Source organism: Hoplias malabaricus, chromosome 18 (genome assembly GCF_029633855.1).
Source record: "Hoplias malabaricus isolate fHopMal1 chromosome 18, fHopMal1.hap1, whole genome shotgun sequence".
Lineage (NCBI taxonomy): Eukaryota > Metazoa > Chordata > Actinopteri > Characiformes > Erythrinidae > Hoplias > Hoplias malabaricus.
Genome location: NC_089817.1, coordinates 23302026 through 23316933, shown reverse-complemented (window position 1 = coordinate 23316933; position 14908 = coordinate 23302026). Strand labels below are relative to the sequence as shown.

The following is a 14908-nucleotide window of genomic DNA, read 5'->3' as shown; positions in this document are numbered from 1 at the left end:
GTTGTTTAATGTAGAGTGGTATCACTGGTGAGCATCCTGCTGGTATCCACCTGGGCAGTGGTCCCACATAGGTGTGTTAACGGGGCCTATATATACCCTTCAGCTTCGTTAGCTAATCAAATTTCTCATGTACACTTGCACCATTTATTGTGCTATAACTGTTTTTAAAATGGATTTTAAGGTCATTAATCATTAATAACCAAACTTTGAATAATTCATAAATCATTTATTACAGCAGATTATTTTTTTACAGCAGCAGGTAGTGTCACAGTCACACATCTCCAGGGACCTGGAGGCTGTGGGTTCAAGTCCTGCTCCAGGTGACTGTCTGTGAGGAATTTGGTGTGTTCTCCCTGTGTCCGCGTGGGTGTCCTCCGGGTGGGTAGTTGGATTAGCAACTCAAAAGTGTCCATAGGTGTGTATGTGTGTCCTGTGAAGGACTGGCGCTGTGACTCTTTATTTTATCATGTCATTTGGATTTTTTTCCATTAATTAAAAGTTTAAAAAGTTACACAATGTTTTATGGAGGATAAGTTGTATGGATGTCATGAGGCATGATGAAATGTATAAAGAATAACATAACATGACTAACATGCAAGTTAATACAATATTACATTTTTACTTACTATTAATTCTGTAATTATTCCACATATGGCATGTGTATGTATACTCCATGACTGATAAACCCATAATAAATACAGTTATTAATAAGATTCATTTAATTAGTCTGCAGTATACAGTACTACTTGCAGTAATGCAATAAATATTGAGTCAAGTATACGTTAAATACAACACAAATTTAAAACTATTAAAAACCTGAAATAAACATTCAGCAAAAAAAAAAACCCTCCTAAAGTTTGCAGTGGATAACTATTAGTATCAAGGAAGAAATATCAATTTTTTTCTTTTCATATATAATTAATGGATGAGATGTAAAAAAAAATCAATTCAGAGAAACAGACATGATTTTCTTTGCAAAGATAGAATGCAGAGTTTCAGATAGGTGTAATTCAAATATATATTTTTAGTTACAGTAAAACTACATGTGTATTCTATGTTTTTATATAGTATCATGTCAATAATGATACAGTAGTGGTATATTTGAGAAAAAAAAAACGTTAAGTGAGGTAGCTTTATATATGTGTGTGTGTGTGTGTGTGTGTTTTAAGGGGTTTAATTGGTGGCTAATTGGGAACTTACTATTCAGCACATTACTACAGAATAATACTATAAATTTATTAATGAAATGTTTAAAAACATTGGCCGGCACGGTGGCGCAGCAGGTAGTGTCACAGTCACACAGCTCCAGGGACCTGGAGGTTGTGGGTTTGATTCCCGCTCCTGGTGACTGTCTGTGAGGATTTGGTGTGTTCTCCCCGTGTCTGCGTGGGTTTCCTCCGGGTGCTCCGGTTTCCTCCCATAGTCCAAAAACACACGTTGGTAGGTGGATTGGCGACTCAAAAGTGTCAGTGTCCATGAAGGACTGGCGACCCCAGTCCTTGGAGCCCCCTGCCTTGCGCCCAATGATTCCAGGTAGGCTCTGGACCCACCCTGAACTGGATAAGCGGTTACAGATAATGAATGAATGTTTAAATACAGTTTATCTTTGTTGTTTAGATTCAAAATTTAAACATTAAAATAATCATTTGTCTATAATACTGAAAATAAATATTTTAACATTTGTTCATATGTCCTCTCTTAGATTAAACAGAAATTTATAATCAGAATGTTCAATGGTTTTATATAGATTATGTTACAATCAATTACAGTTTGTTAATTAATCTATTTCATTTGCACCTTTTTTCAATGCTGAACTCAACACTGACCTTGATGTTTTACAATTACTTTTGACATTGTTTAATTGTATAGATCTCATTTTGTGGGCACCGAAGCAGACTTGTGTTTATTGCTGCTCTGTGTTTGTGAGTGTTTCAGGAAGAACAACATCCACTGAGAAGCTTATCTTCTTTGACTGAAGCACACTGTATGTATTATCAAATCGAAGCACATCTGTAGAGTCCAAAATATGTTAGAAAAAACATGGTTTAAAGAAAATATTAGATTATAAAGAGCTGAATGATGTATGCAATATGTAGCTATGAGAAAAATGACTAGTAGCTTAATTTGAGCATCAACTATGTTATACTGATCACTCTTTTGTTGATCTGAATATTTTTCTTCCAAACTGTATTTGAATTTATTTTAAATACTGTAATTAATACAAAACTGCAAATTCTTATTGAACAACAATAAAATAAAAAATCAGTTTTACTGTACAATTATTACAATTATTACAAGTGTTTTGCATTATGCATTTCATTCATTTGTCATCCGCTCCCATACACTACATTAACATCTCACAGCCCAAAGATCTACCATCATCCCAACCTCCCCAGATGTCCACTCCTCAATTTGGGACCCCTGCTTTAAAAGTAACATTATTACTTATGAAGTGTACTACTACTTACAGATGCCTGGCTGTTCGCAGGTGTAGGAGCCATCCTCTGGCACCAAATGAGCATTGTAACGTGTAGTTGGCAACACCTCCAGCATATCTCCAACTTTCTGTTTCAAACCTGCTTTAGTCTTCATGTAGATACCAAAACCAATATCAGCTCCTTCACTCGCAAACTGCCACCTAAAATAGAGGAGAAAATATGTGACTGAAGACACATATATTACATTTCTTCTTAAAGTTTTAAGTTTACTCAATAATTTATGTTAAATTAAATATACTTGTCTCTAATTTTAGTTTTTTTTTAAATATACATTTATTTTATGTACTCATCATGCTTGTTAAACTCCTTAAGTAATGCATTAATACTTTAATGTTTAATTGTTAAAACTTGTTAGTAAATCAAATATTAAATTCTTAAAGGTGCAACATGTGACATTCTGCCACCATATGTCACACTAGAGCATCAGCCTACACTCCTATTGGTTGGGACTTCAGGACTTCAGGTGAGATGTAACCTCACTGTTAACATAATTAGGATCTGACATTGGAATTGGGTGGAACTATGATAAACTGTGTGAGAAAGTACTCAACAAGCATTAACTTTATGAATGCAAATACATTTTTTTACTGAGATGATATATTTGAAAAAATGTGTGATCATTATATCAATATTGCTTACAGAAAAGAGAAAAATAAGTACTTATGCTTACAGATGTAACACTCACCGTAGTAAGCAGTTAGGTACAAGGACTTCATACTCTAGCTGGTGGTCAGAACCGCGACTAATGGTGATTAAGCTGTCATACTGAACTTTGACAGAATCTCGAATGTAGTAAGACTTTGGCACTACACCACCATACTTAATCTATAAGAGAAATATAATAATTAATAATGTAGACAAGATAGCCTATATGTGTGCTTATAAGATTTAAAGTCTTTGGGTGTAAGCATGCTCTACCTATACTCACCATAGATTTACAATACGGGTCCCCATCTGGATCCATCAGCGTACCTCCATAGGCCAAAGGCAGTTGATCTGGTGCCACATATTTCTGCAACACATCTTTCCATTCGGCTGTAGGTGCAGACAATATATTCACCAAGATTTAAGCAGATTTGACATCTATAGCAGAGACTACAACACTTGTTTGAACGGTATTAACTGTATTTATATATATTAAATAATGGAAATAAAAGAGTGTTTTATATTTAAAAAATGCTTACACCCAACCACAATGATCTTTCTTCGAGTCTCTTCACACAGAAAATGCTTGATCAAGTTGTAGGCAATAGGGAAGATTTTGGGAGCTGCAAGAGTAAATAAAATTTGTTTTGTATTGAGTGACATAACCAACAAAATGTACACTTTGAAAAAATGCAAAATTCACAGTACACTCATTCACCTTTAATAACAAGAACCCTCTTTAGGCCTTCAGGATAGTTGTCCTCAAACATAGTCAGAATCTACAACATGAAAGAAACAACAAAATAGTACTGTAGTAAAACACAATTAGGATGTCATCAGTTATATAAAACAAAATGTACTACAGATTTTTAGAGGGAAAATTCGCTTTGCATACTGTTTGCATACTATAAGATTTTATCCTTACTTCCCCATAAGCTTCAACAGCAGGCTTATACATATGTTTCATGCCAAGACCTTCACAGTCGTAGATGAGAGTGATAGACTCCACTGTTTTTCCAAGCTAATGAATAAAATTGGTACACAATGTTAAAAATTACATATTACTTCATAACGTTGGAAAAAATATTTTCTGTATTTCACTGCATGATTAAATACAAAGGGTTTTCACTGCCCCTCAGATGTATGGGACACTCCTTTCCTTCGTTTGGAGTGTTTTTTAATAAAATTTGAAAAAAAAAAGCTCTATGTTAAGTGTCTTAATATTACCATCCTTAACAGTTTTTAGCTTCATAACTATTTGGTTTTTTTTAAGCTATTAAACATTATAAAACATTCATTGTAACCCAAATTTTTCTCAAGAATTCATACCTTCTCCGATTGCCTTGAACACTCTTTCCGTAGGAACTCTGAGTCCCTGATCTTGGTCCTGAGGAAATCTTGCTTTGAAGCAGACATGAGAAGACCCTTTGGATCTAGTGGGCCTATTACATCATACCAGACAGGACTTCCCTCTCGATCATAGCCACACATCCCACCAGACACATACCGCTCAATCACCTGCTCAGATTAGCACATCCAATGTAAGACAATTTTAAGATACACTCAACTCAAAGCTATTTCTGATTAGATTTTTTTGTTTGTTTTTAAGATTACCTCTGGTGGCTTCCACTCGTCTAAGATTGAATCCACTTTCATGTGTTTGCGAAACTCTAAATGCTGGAAAACAATTACAATGATCAGGTATAAGAACTTGGATTCAACTTCAATCAATGGCCTAAATTTTATATGAAAGACTGCCTATAAAGTGTTTTAAAGACACTAGGTATTAGGTGATATTCATATCACAATATTTTCTGAAAATCACAATAAACGTAGGGGTGGGCAATATGATGATCAATGTTGTATTAAGAGATCAGCGATATTGAAATGAGCACTGATAAGATAAGGAAGACATGTTTAGAGTGTGATATACAAAAACATCTTGCAAACAGTAGGCTATATGTTTTGATTGTGTGGTTTTGTTCCTTTTGCTTCTCTTAAAATAACAGCAGAGTGAATTTTAGACAGTATCACAAATGTTAACATGGGAGGAAACATTTTAAGAAAGTATGTCGTTCTATTTTTAAGCACTTAATCCTTCTGAAAAAAGTAATTTACTTAGTGAAGTACATTAGTGTTAATTGTCAGGGACTGGATACTATGAGGGTGGCACGGTGGTGCAGGAGGACGTGTCGCAGTCACACAGCTCCAAGGACCTGGAGGTTGTGGGTTTGGGTCTTGCTCCGGGTGACTGTCTGTGAGGAGTTTGGTGTGTTCTCCCTGTGTCCGCGTGGGTTTCCTCCTGGTTCTCCGGTTTCCTCCCATGGTCCAAAAAATACACTTTGGTAGGTGGATTGGCGACTCAAAAGTGTCTCTAGGTGTGAATGTGTGAGTGTGTGTGTCGCCCTGTGAAGGTCTGGCGCCCCCTCCAGGGTGTGTTCCCACCTTGTGCTCAGTGATTACAGGTGAGCTCTGGACCTTGAACTGGATAAGGGTTACAGACAATGAATGAATGAATACTATGAGTAGAATACACTGGATAAATTAAAAAGCTACAGACAAATGTTTTTTTGTAAACTGTTAAATGCTAATTATCTACCTAAATTAATTATCTACCTATTATCTACATACATTTACCAAATATTACAAAAACAGAAGAGCAATAACACATTATGTCAATATCATGACATAATGGACAGCAATATACAGCACAGTACTTCCAGAACATTGTTAAACTATCAACATCTCTGTTGATAAAAAAGTTTGCACCAACCCATCCTTTGATGTTTTAGTGAAATAATGTCATGCCAATTACAAAGCATTTGTTACAAAGCCTTTAGTTACTCCATAAACATGCACAAATGTCTTTTTGTGGAAAGACCAGTAATACCTTTCTAATCATTGCCTCAGCCTTGTTGACATTGAAGCTCCTGGCTGCAAGGAGAAAAAAATTAAGAGGAGATATTCAGATGAATAGCCTACAAGCTTGCAAAAACACAATATATTCACTAGTGTGCCCATCACTTATATTATACTCTCCAAATAAATGCACAGTATATACAAGTACTATTTGTTTCCTCAATATAATCTAATATTTTGTTGCTTTCCATTTAAAACCATGTATCTCTCAAAATAGCTACTTTACAGGAGAAGGAAAAACCTTCTTAACTTGCAATAGAAGTCAATGTAAAAAGTAAATTTGTATCATTTCTGTTGGTCATTACATTTTTACAGTTTGAAGGACATCTGCTGTGTTCAAATGATGAAATAAAGATATGTTTTCCGTTGGACAGTTTTTAGAATTAGTAGGAATCCAATTACCAATGGCAAAGGAAGGTAACACTGTACAGTCAAATAAAGGCTATTGTAAAGAACTGAACTTTTAATCAAATAAATAAAGTTCTGAGCAGCTACTAAACTGTAAACACAGCTTCTAGGATTTAAAACTATCTATATTATTACAAAAACGTCTTACTTATAAATATGACTAGTACTCTACACTACATCTTGACCATGTTCTTTGCAATACAAAGAACCCACAGAAACATTCAGAAGTTTTCTTCCAGACCCCCACACTAATAATGATTGTTACAGATTGAAAATACCTCCATTCACAATGATATTATCTATTCACAACTAAAGTAAGCATGGTAGATCTTAATCATTAATGGTATGTGGTGCAAAGGGAACAAGCAAATAATTTTGCAACAGGTAAATGGAACTGCAAATATTTGCACTAGCATATCCCACAGAAATTCACCGTGAACTTTTTTTTATCATGAACTAAGACATATATTTTGGGGTTTGTTTTGCAAATCTTTTGAAAAAAGAAAAACTCAGTAACTCTTACAAAACTGCTGACACCATCAGCACATCTATCTGTTACAACTTGATTAAATGGTTTATGGTTTTTCAAGGGACATGAAAAGCCTTGATTTGTCTATGCCAATCAAGGTTTTAATGCTTTGTCATACTACACATCACACTTCTACACTACAATATCTAAAGGGACTATAGTTCATAATACATTATTTCTGCACTGAGCCAGAAATATTGTGTTCAAATTAAATGGAAATACACTGACAAAAACATGTGGCAAAAATTTAGCATCTATACTTGCAAACAAAATTATGCAGTAAACAATATAGCATTCATTGAACATCTATTTATTCTCAGGTAAATGTCAAGTTAATATTATCTGCCAAAATACAACCATATATTAATCCTTAAAAGAACTCTCTACATTATGGTTCAGTACACCAAAATAACAGTATACCTGAAATCTAGCACCGTAAGACTTAAAGGTCATGATTATGTAACCCACAACCATGACAAAGTTTTTGTCTGCCAACTGGCCAAAAGTATCATCAAGAAACCATTCAAAAGCTTTGTCTTTCTCCCTTTTAGCTCATCCAGTTCTGGCTCAAATTAGTTTGTGATTTTAAAAAATAAAAATCTAGAAATATGTTGCTTTCTTATCAAGTGGTCGATTCGAAGACGACTAGTTTAAAAGATATTCATTCATACATCTTCAGTTTCAATCAGAAACACATTTTGGACAGGACACCAGTCCATCCCAGGGCATCAAACACTCACCCAGACACACATACACCATTTAAAAAGAGAGAAATGACTTAATTTTTTTTGGTTTGATACTGAACGGTATGTATACAGTCTATACTGTATTTCGAATTTTTGTATACCATCAGCACACTGGGGCCATAAGATCAATGCCATGGGAGATCAGTGACCCATTTAGCATCGCTTATTTGAAAGAATGTAATATAATACATATAATAAACATATTGGTTGTTTTACTCTACATTCATTATAAAGCTTTATGACGCAGTCTTAAATTAGTTTAATTCACATTTCATTTTAATTTATCATTACCGTTTAATGGTTTCATGGCCTTTTTAGATGACTTTTATATAGTTTGAATGTAAATAATAAAAGTATTCACATAACTAATACAATTATGTGAGTGTTTGTGTAAAGAATTTTGGGCTGCATTTAATCCGTGAATGTTGCAGTAGCAATAACATTTAGTATAACAGATAAGTTAATCAAACTTATTTTATAATACAGACAAAATCAAATATCATCTGCCAAGTCTCACCTCGAAGCCAACGAAGCAGGTAAGGGTCACTTTGATTCGGAAGCTTTGCATATACATCTCTTATTCTGTCCCGAAACTAGACAAAATACAACATCAAAAACAATACCGAAGCATTATTTGGACTAGGATGGTACACTGAACATCAAGCAATAGCAATTTTTGTAACAAAAGTATATGTTAAAGATGATATTGAGCTGTGCTGTAGACAATAGTAGTAAAAGAAGACTTAAGTTTGAATAAATTATTTTATCATGTATTGAAATGCCCTCACCTCATCCAGAGCTTCAGCCTGCTTGGAGCTAAGGTCTCCTACACGCCCGCTCATTTGTTCAGCCTATAGAGTTACGCTGTGCTGCTTGTGAACTGTGTGTTTTTTGTTGTCTTCATATTGTGCGTGTAGTATTTATAGGCAATAAGCTGGGAGTGCTCTTTGCCCTCCTGGAAAAACATTAATGGGGCACAAAGTGTATGGAGGGTGAAGTGTCAAACAGAACCTTTGGTCATTTGTTGAGATTATTTGATTTAAACATCTGCTCAGAGCTCTACAGATGACTAGCTAATTCATTCACTACGATAGGATTGGACAGACTGCAGAATGGGCCAGTGGGGTAAGGTGTACAAACAGTTAGGCAGACAAAGTGATCACTACTGTGTAATATCCATTCACTATAGTCACATTACGAATACAAAAATTATTATAGCTCTTACCTGTAAGGCAAGATATCTAGATCAAAGCTCCATATAACTATTTTTTTCTTTAAGCTTTGTTCTTTAAATCTCTTTACTAGACACTCAAACAGCCTTTTCCCCCAAGACGGGGTTAATTAACCTCTGTCTAAGCCCTACATTTTTTATCCCACGACTCCACCACAATGCGTATTTCCACATGACATAAATGTTCACATCATTTAATTATGTACTGTAACATAATATACTGTCTAAGGTTTTACACCTTTCCAAAGGCATCTTGCACATTTTTACATGACATAACACTGTAATTTACTTTTAATAATAGTTTATTTTATGCTGCTTAGACCCTGCACCTATGAACACTGTCATTCATCTTCATTGGCTTCTTTCATCTATATCCGTTTTGTAAATTCTTTGTTGTTTATTTTTAGTTTTGTTTGTTTATTGTGTTCATATCTTGTTTCTTGAAAACTGTAAACAGTATGTGCATGTTTTGTTTGCTTAGCCTAATACTTGCCTTAAATTACATATTTCTTTGTACATGGGACATTCTTGGAGGAATAAGAAAAGGATTAAGAATGATAATTTACAGTTGTTCTGTAGATTATTTAGTTACTAATATTTAAAGCAAATAACACAATCATTTTATAACGTTTGTGTAACTGTGATGTAGTAACCCATGCACTTGGTTTGAACTCACCAAGGTTAAATGTTGGTAATAGGCCATGTTTAACCTCAGAAGGTGTATAGTGCTGTGTATTTGCTACTTCATAAGTTTTTATTTTGTTGTTGTTATTTTGTTATAAAAAAAAGGACGCCAGGTAGAGGGGGAAAGTTTTTTTTTGTTTTTGTTGAGGGGGAAGGTGGGAGGGTGGGTGTTTGCTATATAATGCCAAGATCATGAGTTTTGTCCTTGATCGATTGACTTAATATCTCAAAATAATGAAGCTTATAAATAAAGATTGTAATGCTTAATATGATTGTATTAAAATAAACTTAGTTTAAACAAATATATTTTTGTGACATTAACCAATATATGATACTATAAAATTAATTAATTAATTCATTCATTATCTGTAACCGCTTATCCAATTCAGGGTCGCGGTGGGTCCAGAGCCTACCTGGAATCATTGGGCGCAAGGCGGGAATACACCCTGGAGGGGGCGCCAGTCCTTCACAGGGCTTATACTGTAAAATACTATATATTATTTTTACAGTAATACAAATTCATGGAAACCAATTATGGCCATTTACAAGTCATTGTTTTCCACCATTCACATTTATCTCATAATATTGACTTGCTATTCCATTATAATGAGATTCTAAAGTAATAAGTGATTATTATAAGACCTAAAATTATTATCCACAATTATGTTCATATTTTCCATTATTTACACATAGTATGAGAAAATTCATAATAATGACATCATCAAGTGTTACTGATTTGTATCTTCTAGCTACATGGAAGGCATTTATTGAAATTCATTTGTTCACAAATGCTCATAATATACTAGCTACATAATGAACTAATTGTAGATTTAGCATACATAAGACAACATACGACTTAGAAAGAGTTGTTAGGTCACACAGAAACATGAAGTATGTAATATAATAATGTAGTTACAAAAAACAGGATAAATCTTGGCTTTTTAAACTTTTACACAGATTAAGATTACTATTTGTGGCTGTAGTATTTTGTGACTTACAACTGTTCCAAACCATATATCACTAATAAATGAACTGCCTACATTGGTTTACCACTTTTACACTGGCTCTTTGGACGAAATCCTTGCCCTATTCACGCGCCCATATTGAAGATATGACCGTTACTACAAGTTGACGTTTAAAATATTATAGTGACCAATCGTAACATCTAAACGAATGATTGACGTTTAACCAAAATTAAGACGGACCAATAAAGGCCAGCGTAGGTGGAACTAATACGACCGTTAGTGTTTATTACTCGACTACACCCCCATAGCAATATATGTTAAAAGGTTGGCGGTAATCCGTGGAAATTTATAGAGCCAGTTTATCAGAGATTTTGTCAAACTTTTACCAACAAGGACGGTTAATCTACTTGCAAAATTGTTCTGTTTTAGACTCTTCAACAAGTAGCTAAATTAAAATGGTAAGTATTTTTTCATTCTTAAAGTGACGTACCCTATCACGCTAATAGGTCGTTCGCTAGCGGTTAAGTTCGGCGCACCGTCAGCTAACTGAATTTGATCAGTTTATGATAACACAGTTTGGAGTTATATTACTTTGGAGTAATGTTTGTGCTTTTTTGATGTTGTTTTACAGATTCAGAACAGCGGTAGGTATATCTGTGGCCGTATTAAAAAAGTTTTTTTCGATCGTGAAAGTACATGAGTACGTATGAGAGCGTAAAAAGGGGCTCCAGTGTATCGTTTGCAGTGTTTTAACACCAAGGCTTCTGACTTCTTTGCAGCGCGAATGCATCTCTATCCACGTTGGACAGGCAGGTGTTCAGATCGGAAATGCCTGTTGGGAATTGTATTGCCTTGAACATGGTATTCAGCCTGACGGACAGATGCCCAGCGATAAAACGATCGGAGGAGGAGACGATTCCTTTAACACATTTTTCAGCGAAACAGGCGCCGGAAAACACGTACCAAGAGCAGTGTTCGTGGATCTTGAACCAACTGTTGTTGGTAAGGATATTTTCCAAGTTTGATAAAAAAAAAATGAACAAGGATATATATATATATATATATATATATATATATATATCAGTTTACACTGTTGTGGTGGTATCATATTAGTGTGTGTTGCATTGGAACAATTGGATTATAGAGAGCAGTGCTGCTGGATGTTTTAACACCAAGAATATCCAGCCTGCCACGCTTGTGGCAGCATCCTGTAATTATTGATGAAGGACTAGACAGGGATTAATTTGCAGCAACAGATGTTACTGTCGCTGACTTCTACAAGGTGGATTAACAAAGGTAGATGTAATAATGGCCAGTGAGTTAGAATAATGTTTAAGAACTCCAGCAGCACTGCTTTGTCTGATCCCCTTGCACCAGTGCAGCACACACTTAACACACCGCCACCATATCAATATTACTGCCGTGCTGAGAATGATATACCACCCATAAGATACCTGTTCTGTGGTGGTTGGGTGGGGGTATTAATCAGTAAAGGGTGTAAGGGGGCTAACAAAATATGCAGAGCAACAGGTGGAGTACAGTCTGTAATTGCAGAAATATAAAGTGCACCTATATGGTAATTAAAGCTAATAAATTTGACAAAGAATATACTAACAAGGATACAGATAAATGGAGAAGTATCAGCATTAACATATCAATATGTACATACATGCTGTTTTAGGGACAGATTCATTCACATTAAAAACAGATACAGGTGTCTGGATCTGTCAGGATCCAAAGAGTCCAGTACAATCTGAGCAACAAAAACTGAATTAATTAACGAGGCTTGTGATGTGAACAGCCTAAACATCTGAAATCTCATTCATTCATTCATTGTCTGTAACTGCTTATCAAGTTCAGGGTCGTGGTGTGTCCAGAGCCTACTGTCATTGGGCGCAAGGCGGAATCACATCCTGGAGGGGGTGCCAGTCCTTCACAGGGCAACACATTCACTCACACCTATGGATACATTTGAGTCACAACTGAAATTATTTAAACATTTAGATTCAACATGTCCACACAGCCATGAAAAAATCAGATCTGTGTCACATTAAGGCAAAAATAATTAGACTTGTGTCACTTTAGTTTAATTAAAAAACTGATTTTCATTCCTTCTAATTCAGAAATTTTGCTTTCCGCCCCTCTCTTAAGATGAGGTTCGCACTGGAACATATAGACAACTCTTCCACCCTGAGCAGCTTATTACTGGGAAAGAGGATGCTGCCAACAACTATGCAAGAGGACATTACACAATTGGCAAAGAAATAGTTGATTTGGTGCTGGATCGTGTTCGTAAACTGGTAAGGTTCTTTTTGCTCACTTTGAAGAAGAGAGATTTTGTGATGTTTGCTATAAGTTAGTGTTTTTTTTTCTCCCATGTTATCTTTCTTTTTTCCAGGCAGACCAGTGCACTGGACTGCAGGGTTTCCTTATTTTTCATAGCTTTGGTGGTGGCACAGGGTCAGGCTTTGCCTCTCTTTTGATGGAAAGGTTGTCTGTAGACTATGGCAAAAAATCCAAACTCGAGTTTGCAGTTTACCCTGCACCTCAGGTACCACACAGTTATGTTACCTTGTTCCTATTTAATGCTCCTCAAAAATGTGAATGAAAATTATATACTTTATTAAACTGCTGTTAGGAAAGTCCTTTTCATAATTGAGAAAGTTGGATATGACTGAGAACGAATGTTAATACAATCACAGTTTACTACTTAACTGCTTAATGGTAGTATGTATTCTATTAATGTGTGGCTCAAATATTTTGACACTAAGTGGAACACTTATCTGATGTTCTCATAAAATATAAGAATATGTTTTACAAATATGAAAATGTGTTCAGCTAATTATTTGTATATATTCTATCCATCTTTTAGGTTTCCACAGCAGTAGTGGAGCCATACAATTCCATCCTGACCACCCACACCACCCTTGAGCACTCTGACTGTGCTTTCATGGTGGACAATGAGGCCATCTATGATATCTGCCGCCGCAACTTGGACATTGAGCGCCCCACATACACCAATCTCAACAGGCTTATTGGTCAGATAGTTTCTTCAATCACAGCCTCTCTCCGCTTTGATGGTGCCCTCAACGTTGACCTGACAGAGTTCCAGACCAACCTGGTACCTTACCCACGTATTCACTTCCCGCTCGTCACATATGCCCCAGTCATTTCAGCTGAAAAGGCATACCACGAGCAGCTCTCGGTTGCAGAGATTACCAACGCCTGCTTTGAGCCCGCCAATCAGATGGTAAAGTGTGACCCTCGTCATGGAAAGTACATGGCTTGCTGCATGTTGTACCGTGGTGATGTAGTTCCAAAAGATGTTAATGCTGCCATTGCGACCATCAAAACTAAGAGGACCATTCAGTTTGTTGACTGGTGCCCCACTGGCTTCAAGGTATAATTAGTACAGGTTTTTCTGATTTTAGTACTCTTCTGGTATTTTGCCTTTTCATTTTGTTCACCCTCCACACTTTTCTCTGTTTTTACCAGGTTGGAATTAACTACCAGCCTCCAACTGTGGTTCCAGGAGGTGACCTTGCCAAAGTCCAGAGGGCTGTCTGCATGTTAAGTAACACCACGGCCATCGCAGAGGCATGGGCTCGTCTGGATCACAAGTTTGATCTCATGTATGCAAAAAGAGCATTTGTGCATTGGTATGTTGGCGAGGGAATGGAGGAGGGAGAGTTTTCTGAGGCCCGTGAAGATCTGGCAGCTCTGGAGAAAGACTATGAGGAGGTGGGGGTAGACTCTGTTGAAGGAGATGATGAAGAAGGAGAGGAGTAGATATACAGTGGTTGCTTTCTGCATGTTCTTTGTTCATGTTTTATCAGTAAATTGAATCGTTCATTGATATTCACTTTGTGTTTTCTAATATGAAAATTAATAATAAGTTAATAGTTAGTACCTCACCTGCAGGAATGGTTTCCTAAACCTGTCTCTGGGTGCAAATAAAGTTTTGTTACAATGTTTGCTTAGTAGAGTTAGTATTAAGTACAGGAGCAATGAGAAAACGTGAAACAAGTAGAAATTTAAGTTCTATATATTTTCCAGTAGAGGGCAACATTGGTGCAGTATTCCAGAAGATTGGTACTCAAAGAATAAAATATTGCTGTTTGTTGGCTTTATTTTTATTAGCATTTTTATGAAATCAAATAACATTAAAAGTTCACCACTAAGAAAACAATTACAACATACTTTACATAAGGATATTTCAATGTAGTGTACAACATTATATAAAAGACTTTATAACATGCAGGATGACACCTCTTGCTTAAATT

General features: G+C 35.7%; 2 protein-coding genes across 10 annotated transcripts; one reads left to right on the top strand and one right to left on the bottom strand.

Annotated features, from left to right (window-relative positions):
* Positions 1 to 211: 211 nt before the first annotated feature.
* Positions 212 to 10788, bottom strand: sec14l7 (SEC14-like lipid binding 7). 9 transcript variants are annotated; one of them, XR_010796098.1, is made up of 16 exons: positions 10701 to 10756; positions 10074 to 10140; positions 8534 to 8700; positions 8263 to 8338; positions 6034 to 6077; positions 5589 to 5627; positions 4758 to 4820; positions 4473 to 4661; positions 4069 to 4164; positions 3862 to 3922; positions 3683 to 3766; positions 3427 to 3533; positions 3184 to 3323; positions 2469 to 2638; positions 1827 to 2010; positions 212 to 1556 (listed from the first exon to the last, which is right to left on the bottom strand). XR_010796098.1 is itself a non-coding variant. In XM_066651029.1 (15 exons), the coding sequence occupies exons 3-15, from the start codon at positions 8585 to 8587 to the stop codon at positions 1904 to 1906; spliced, it is 1230 nt and encodes a 409-aa protein (XP_066507126.1). In that variant the 5' UTR covers positions 8588 to 8700; positions 10074 to 10150; positions 10701 to 10788; the 3' UTR covers positions 212 to 1903. The 9 variants fall into 9 exon arrangements, 8 of the variants coding, with proteins under 8 accessions (XP_066507126.1, XP_066507124.1, XP_066507127.1 ...); XM_066651029.1 differs by having other exon boundaries at positions 212 to 2010; positions 10074 to 10150; positions 10701 to 10788; XM_066651027.1 differs by having other exon boundaries at positions 212 to 2010.
* A 137-nt stretch (positions 10789 to 10925) lies between these two features.
* Positions 10926 to 14871, top strand: tuba7l (tubulin, alpha 7 like). Its single transcript, XM_066651026.1, has 6 exons — positions 10926 to 11083; positions 11405 to 11627; positions 12777 to 12925; positions 13024 to 13176; positions 13498 to 14025; positions 14121 to 14871. The coding sequence occupies exons 1-6, from the start codon at positions 11081 to 11083 to the stop codon at positions 14412 to 14414; spliced, it is 1350 nt and encodes a 449-aa protein (XP_066507123.1). The 5' UTR covers positions 10926 to 11080; the 3' UTR covers positions 14415 to 14871.
* Positions 14872 to 14908: the final 37 nt, after the last annotated feature.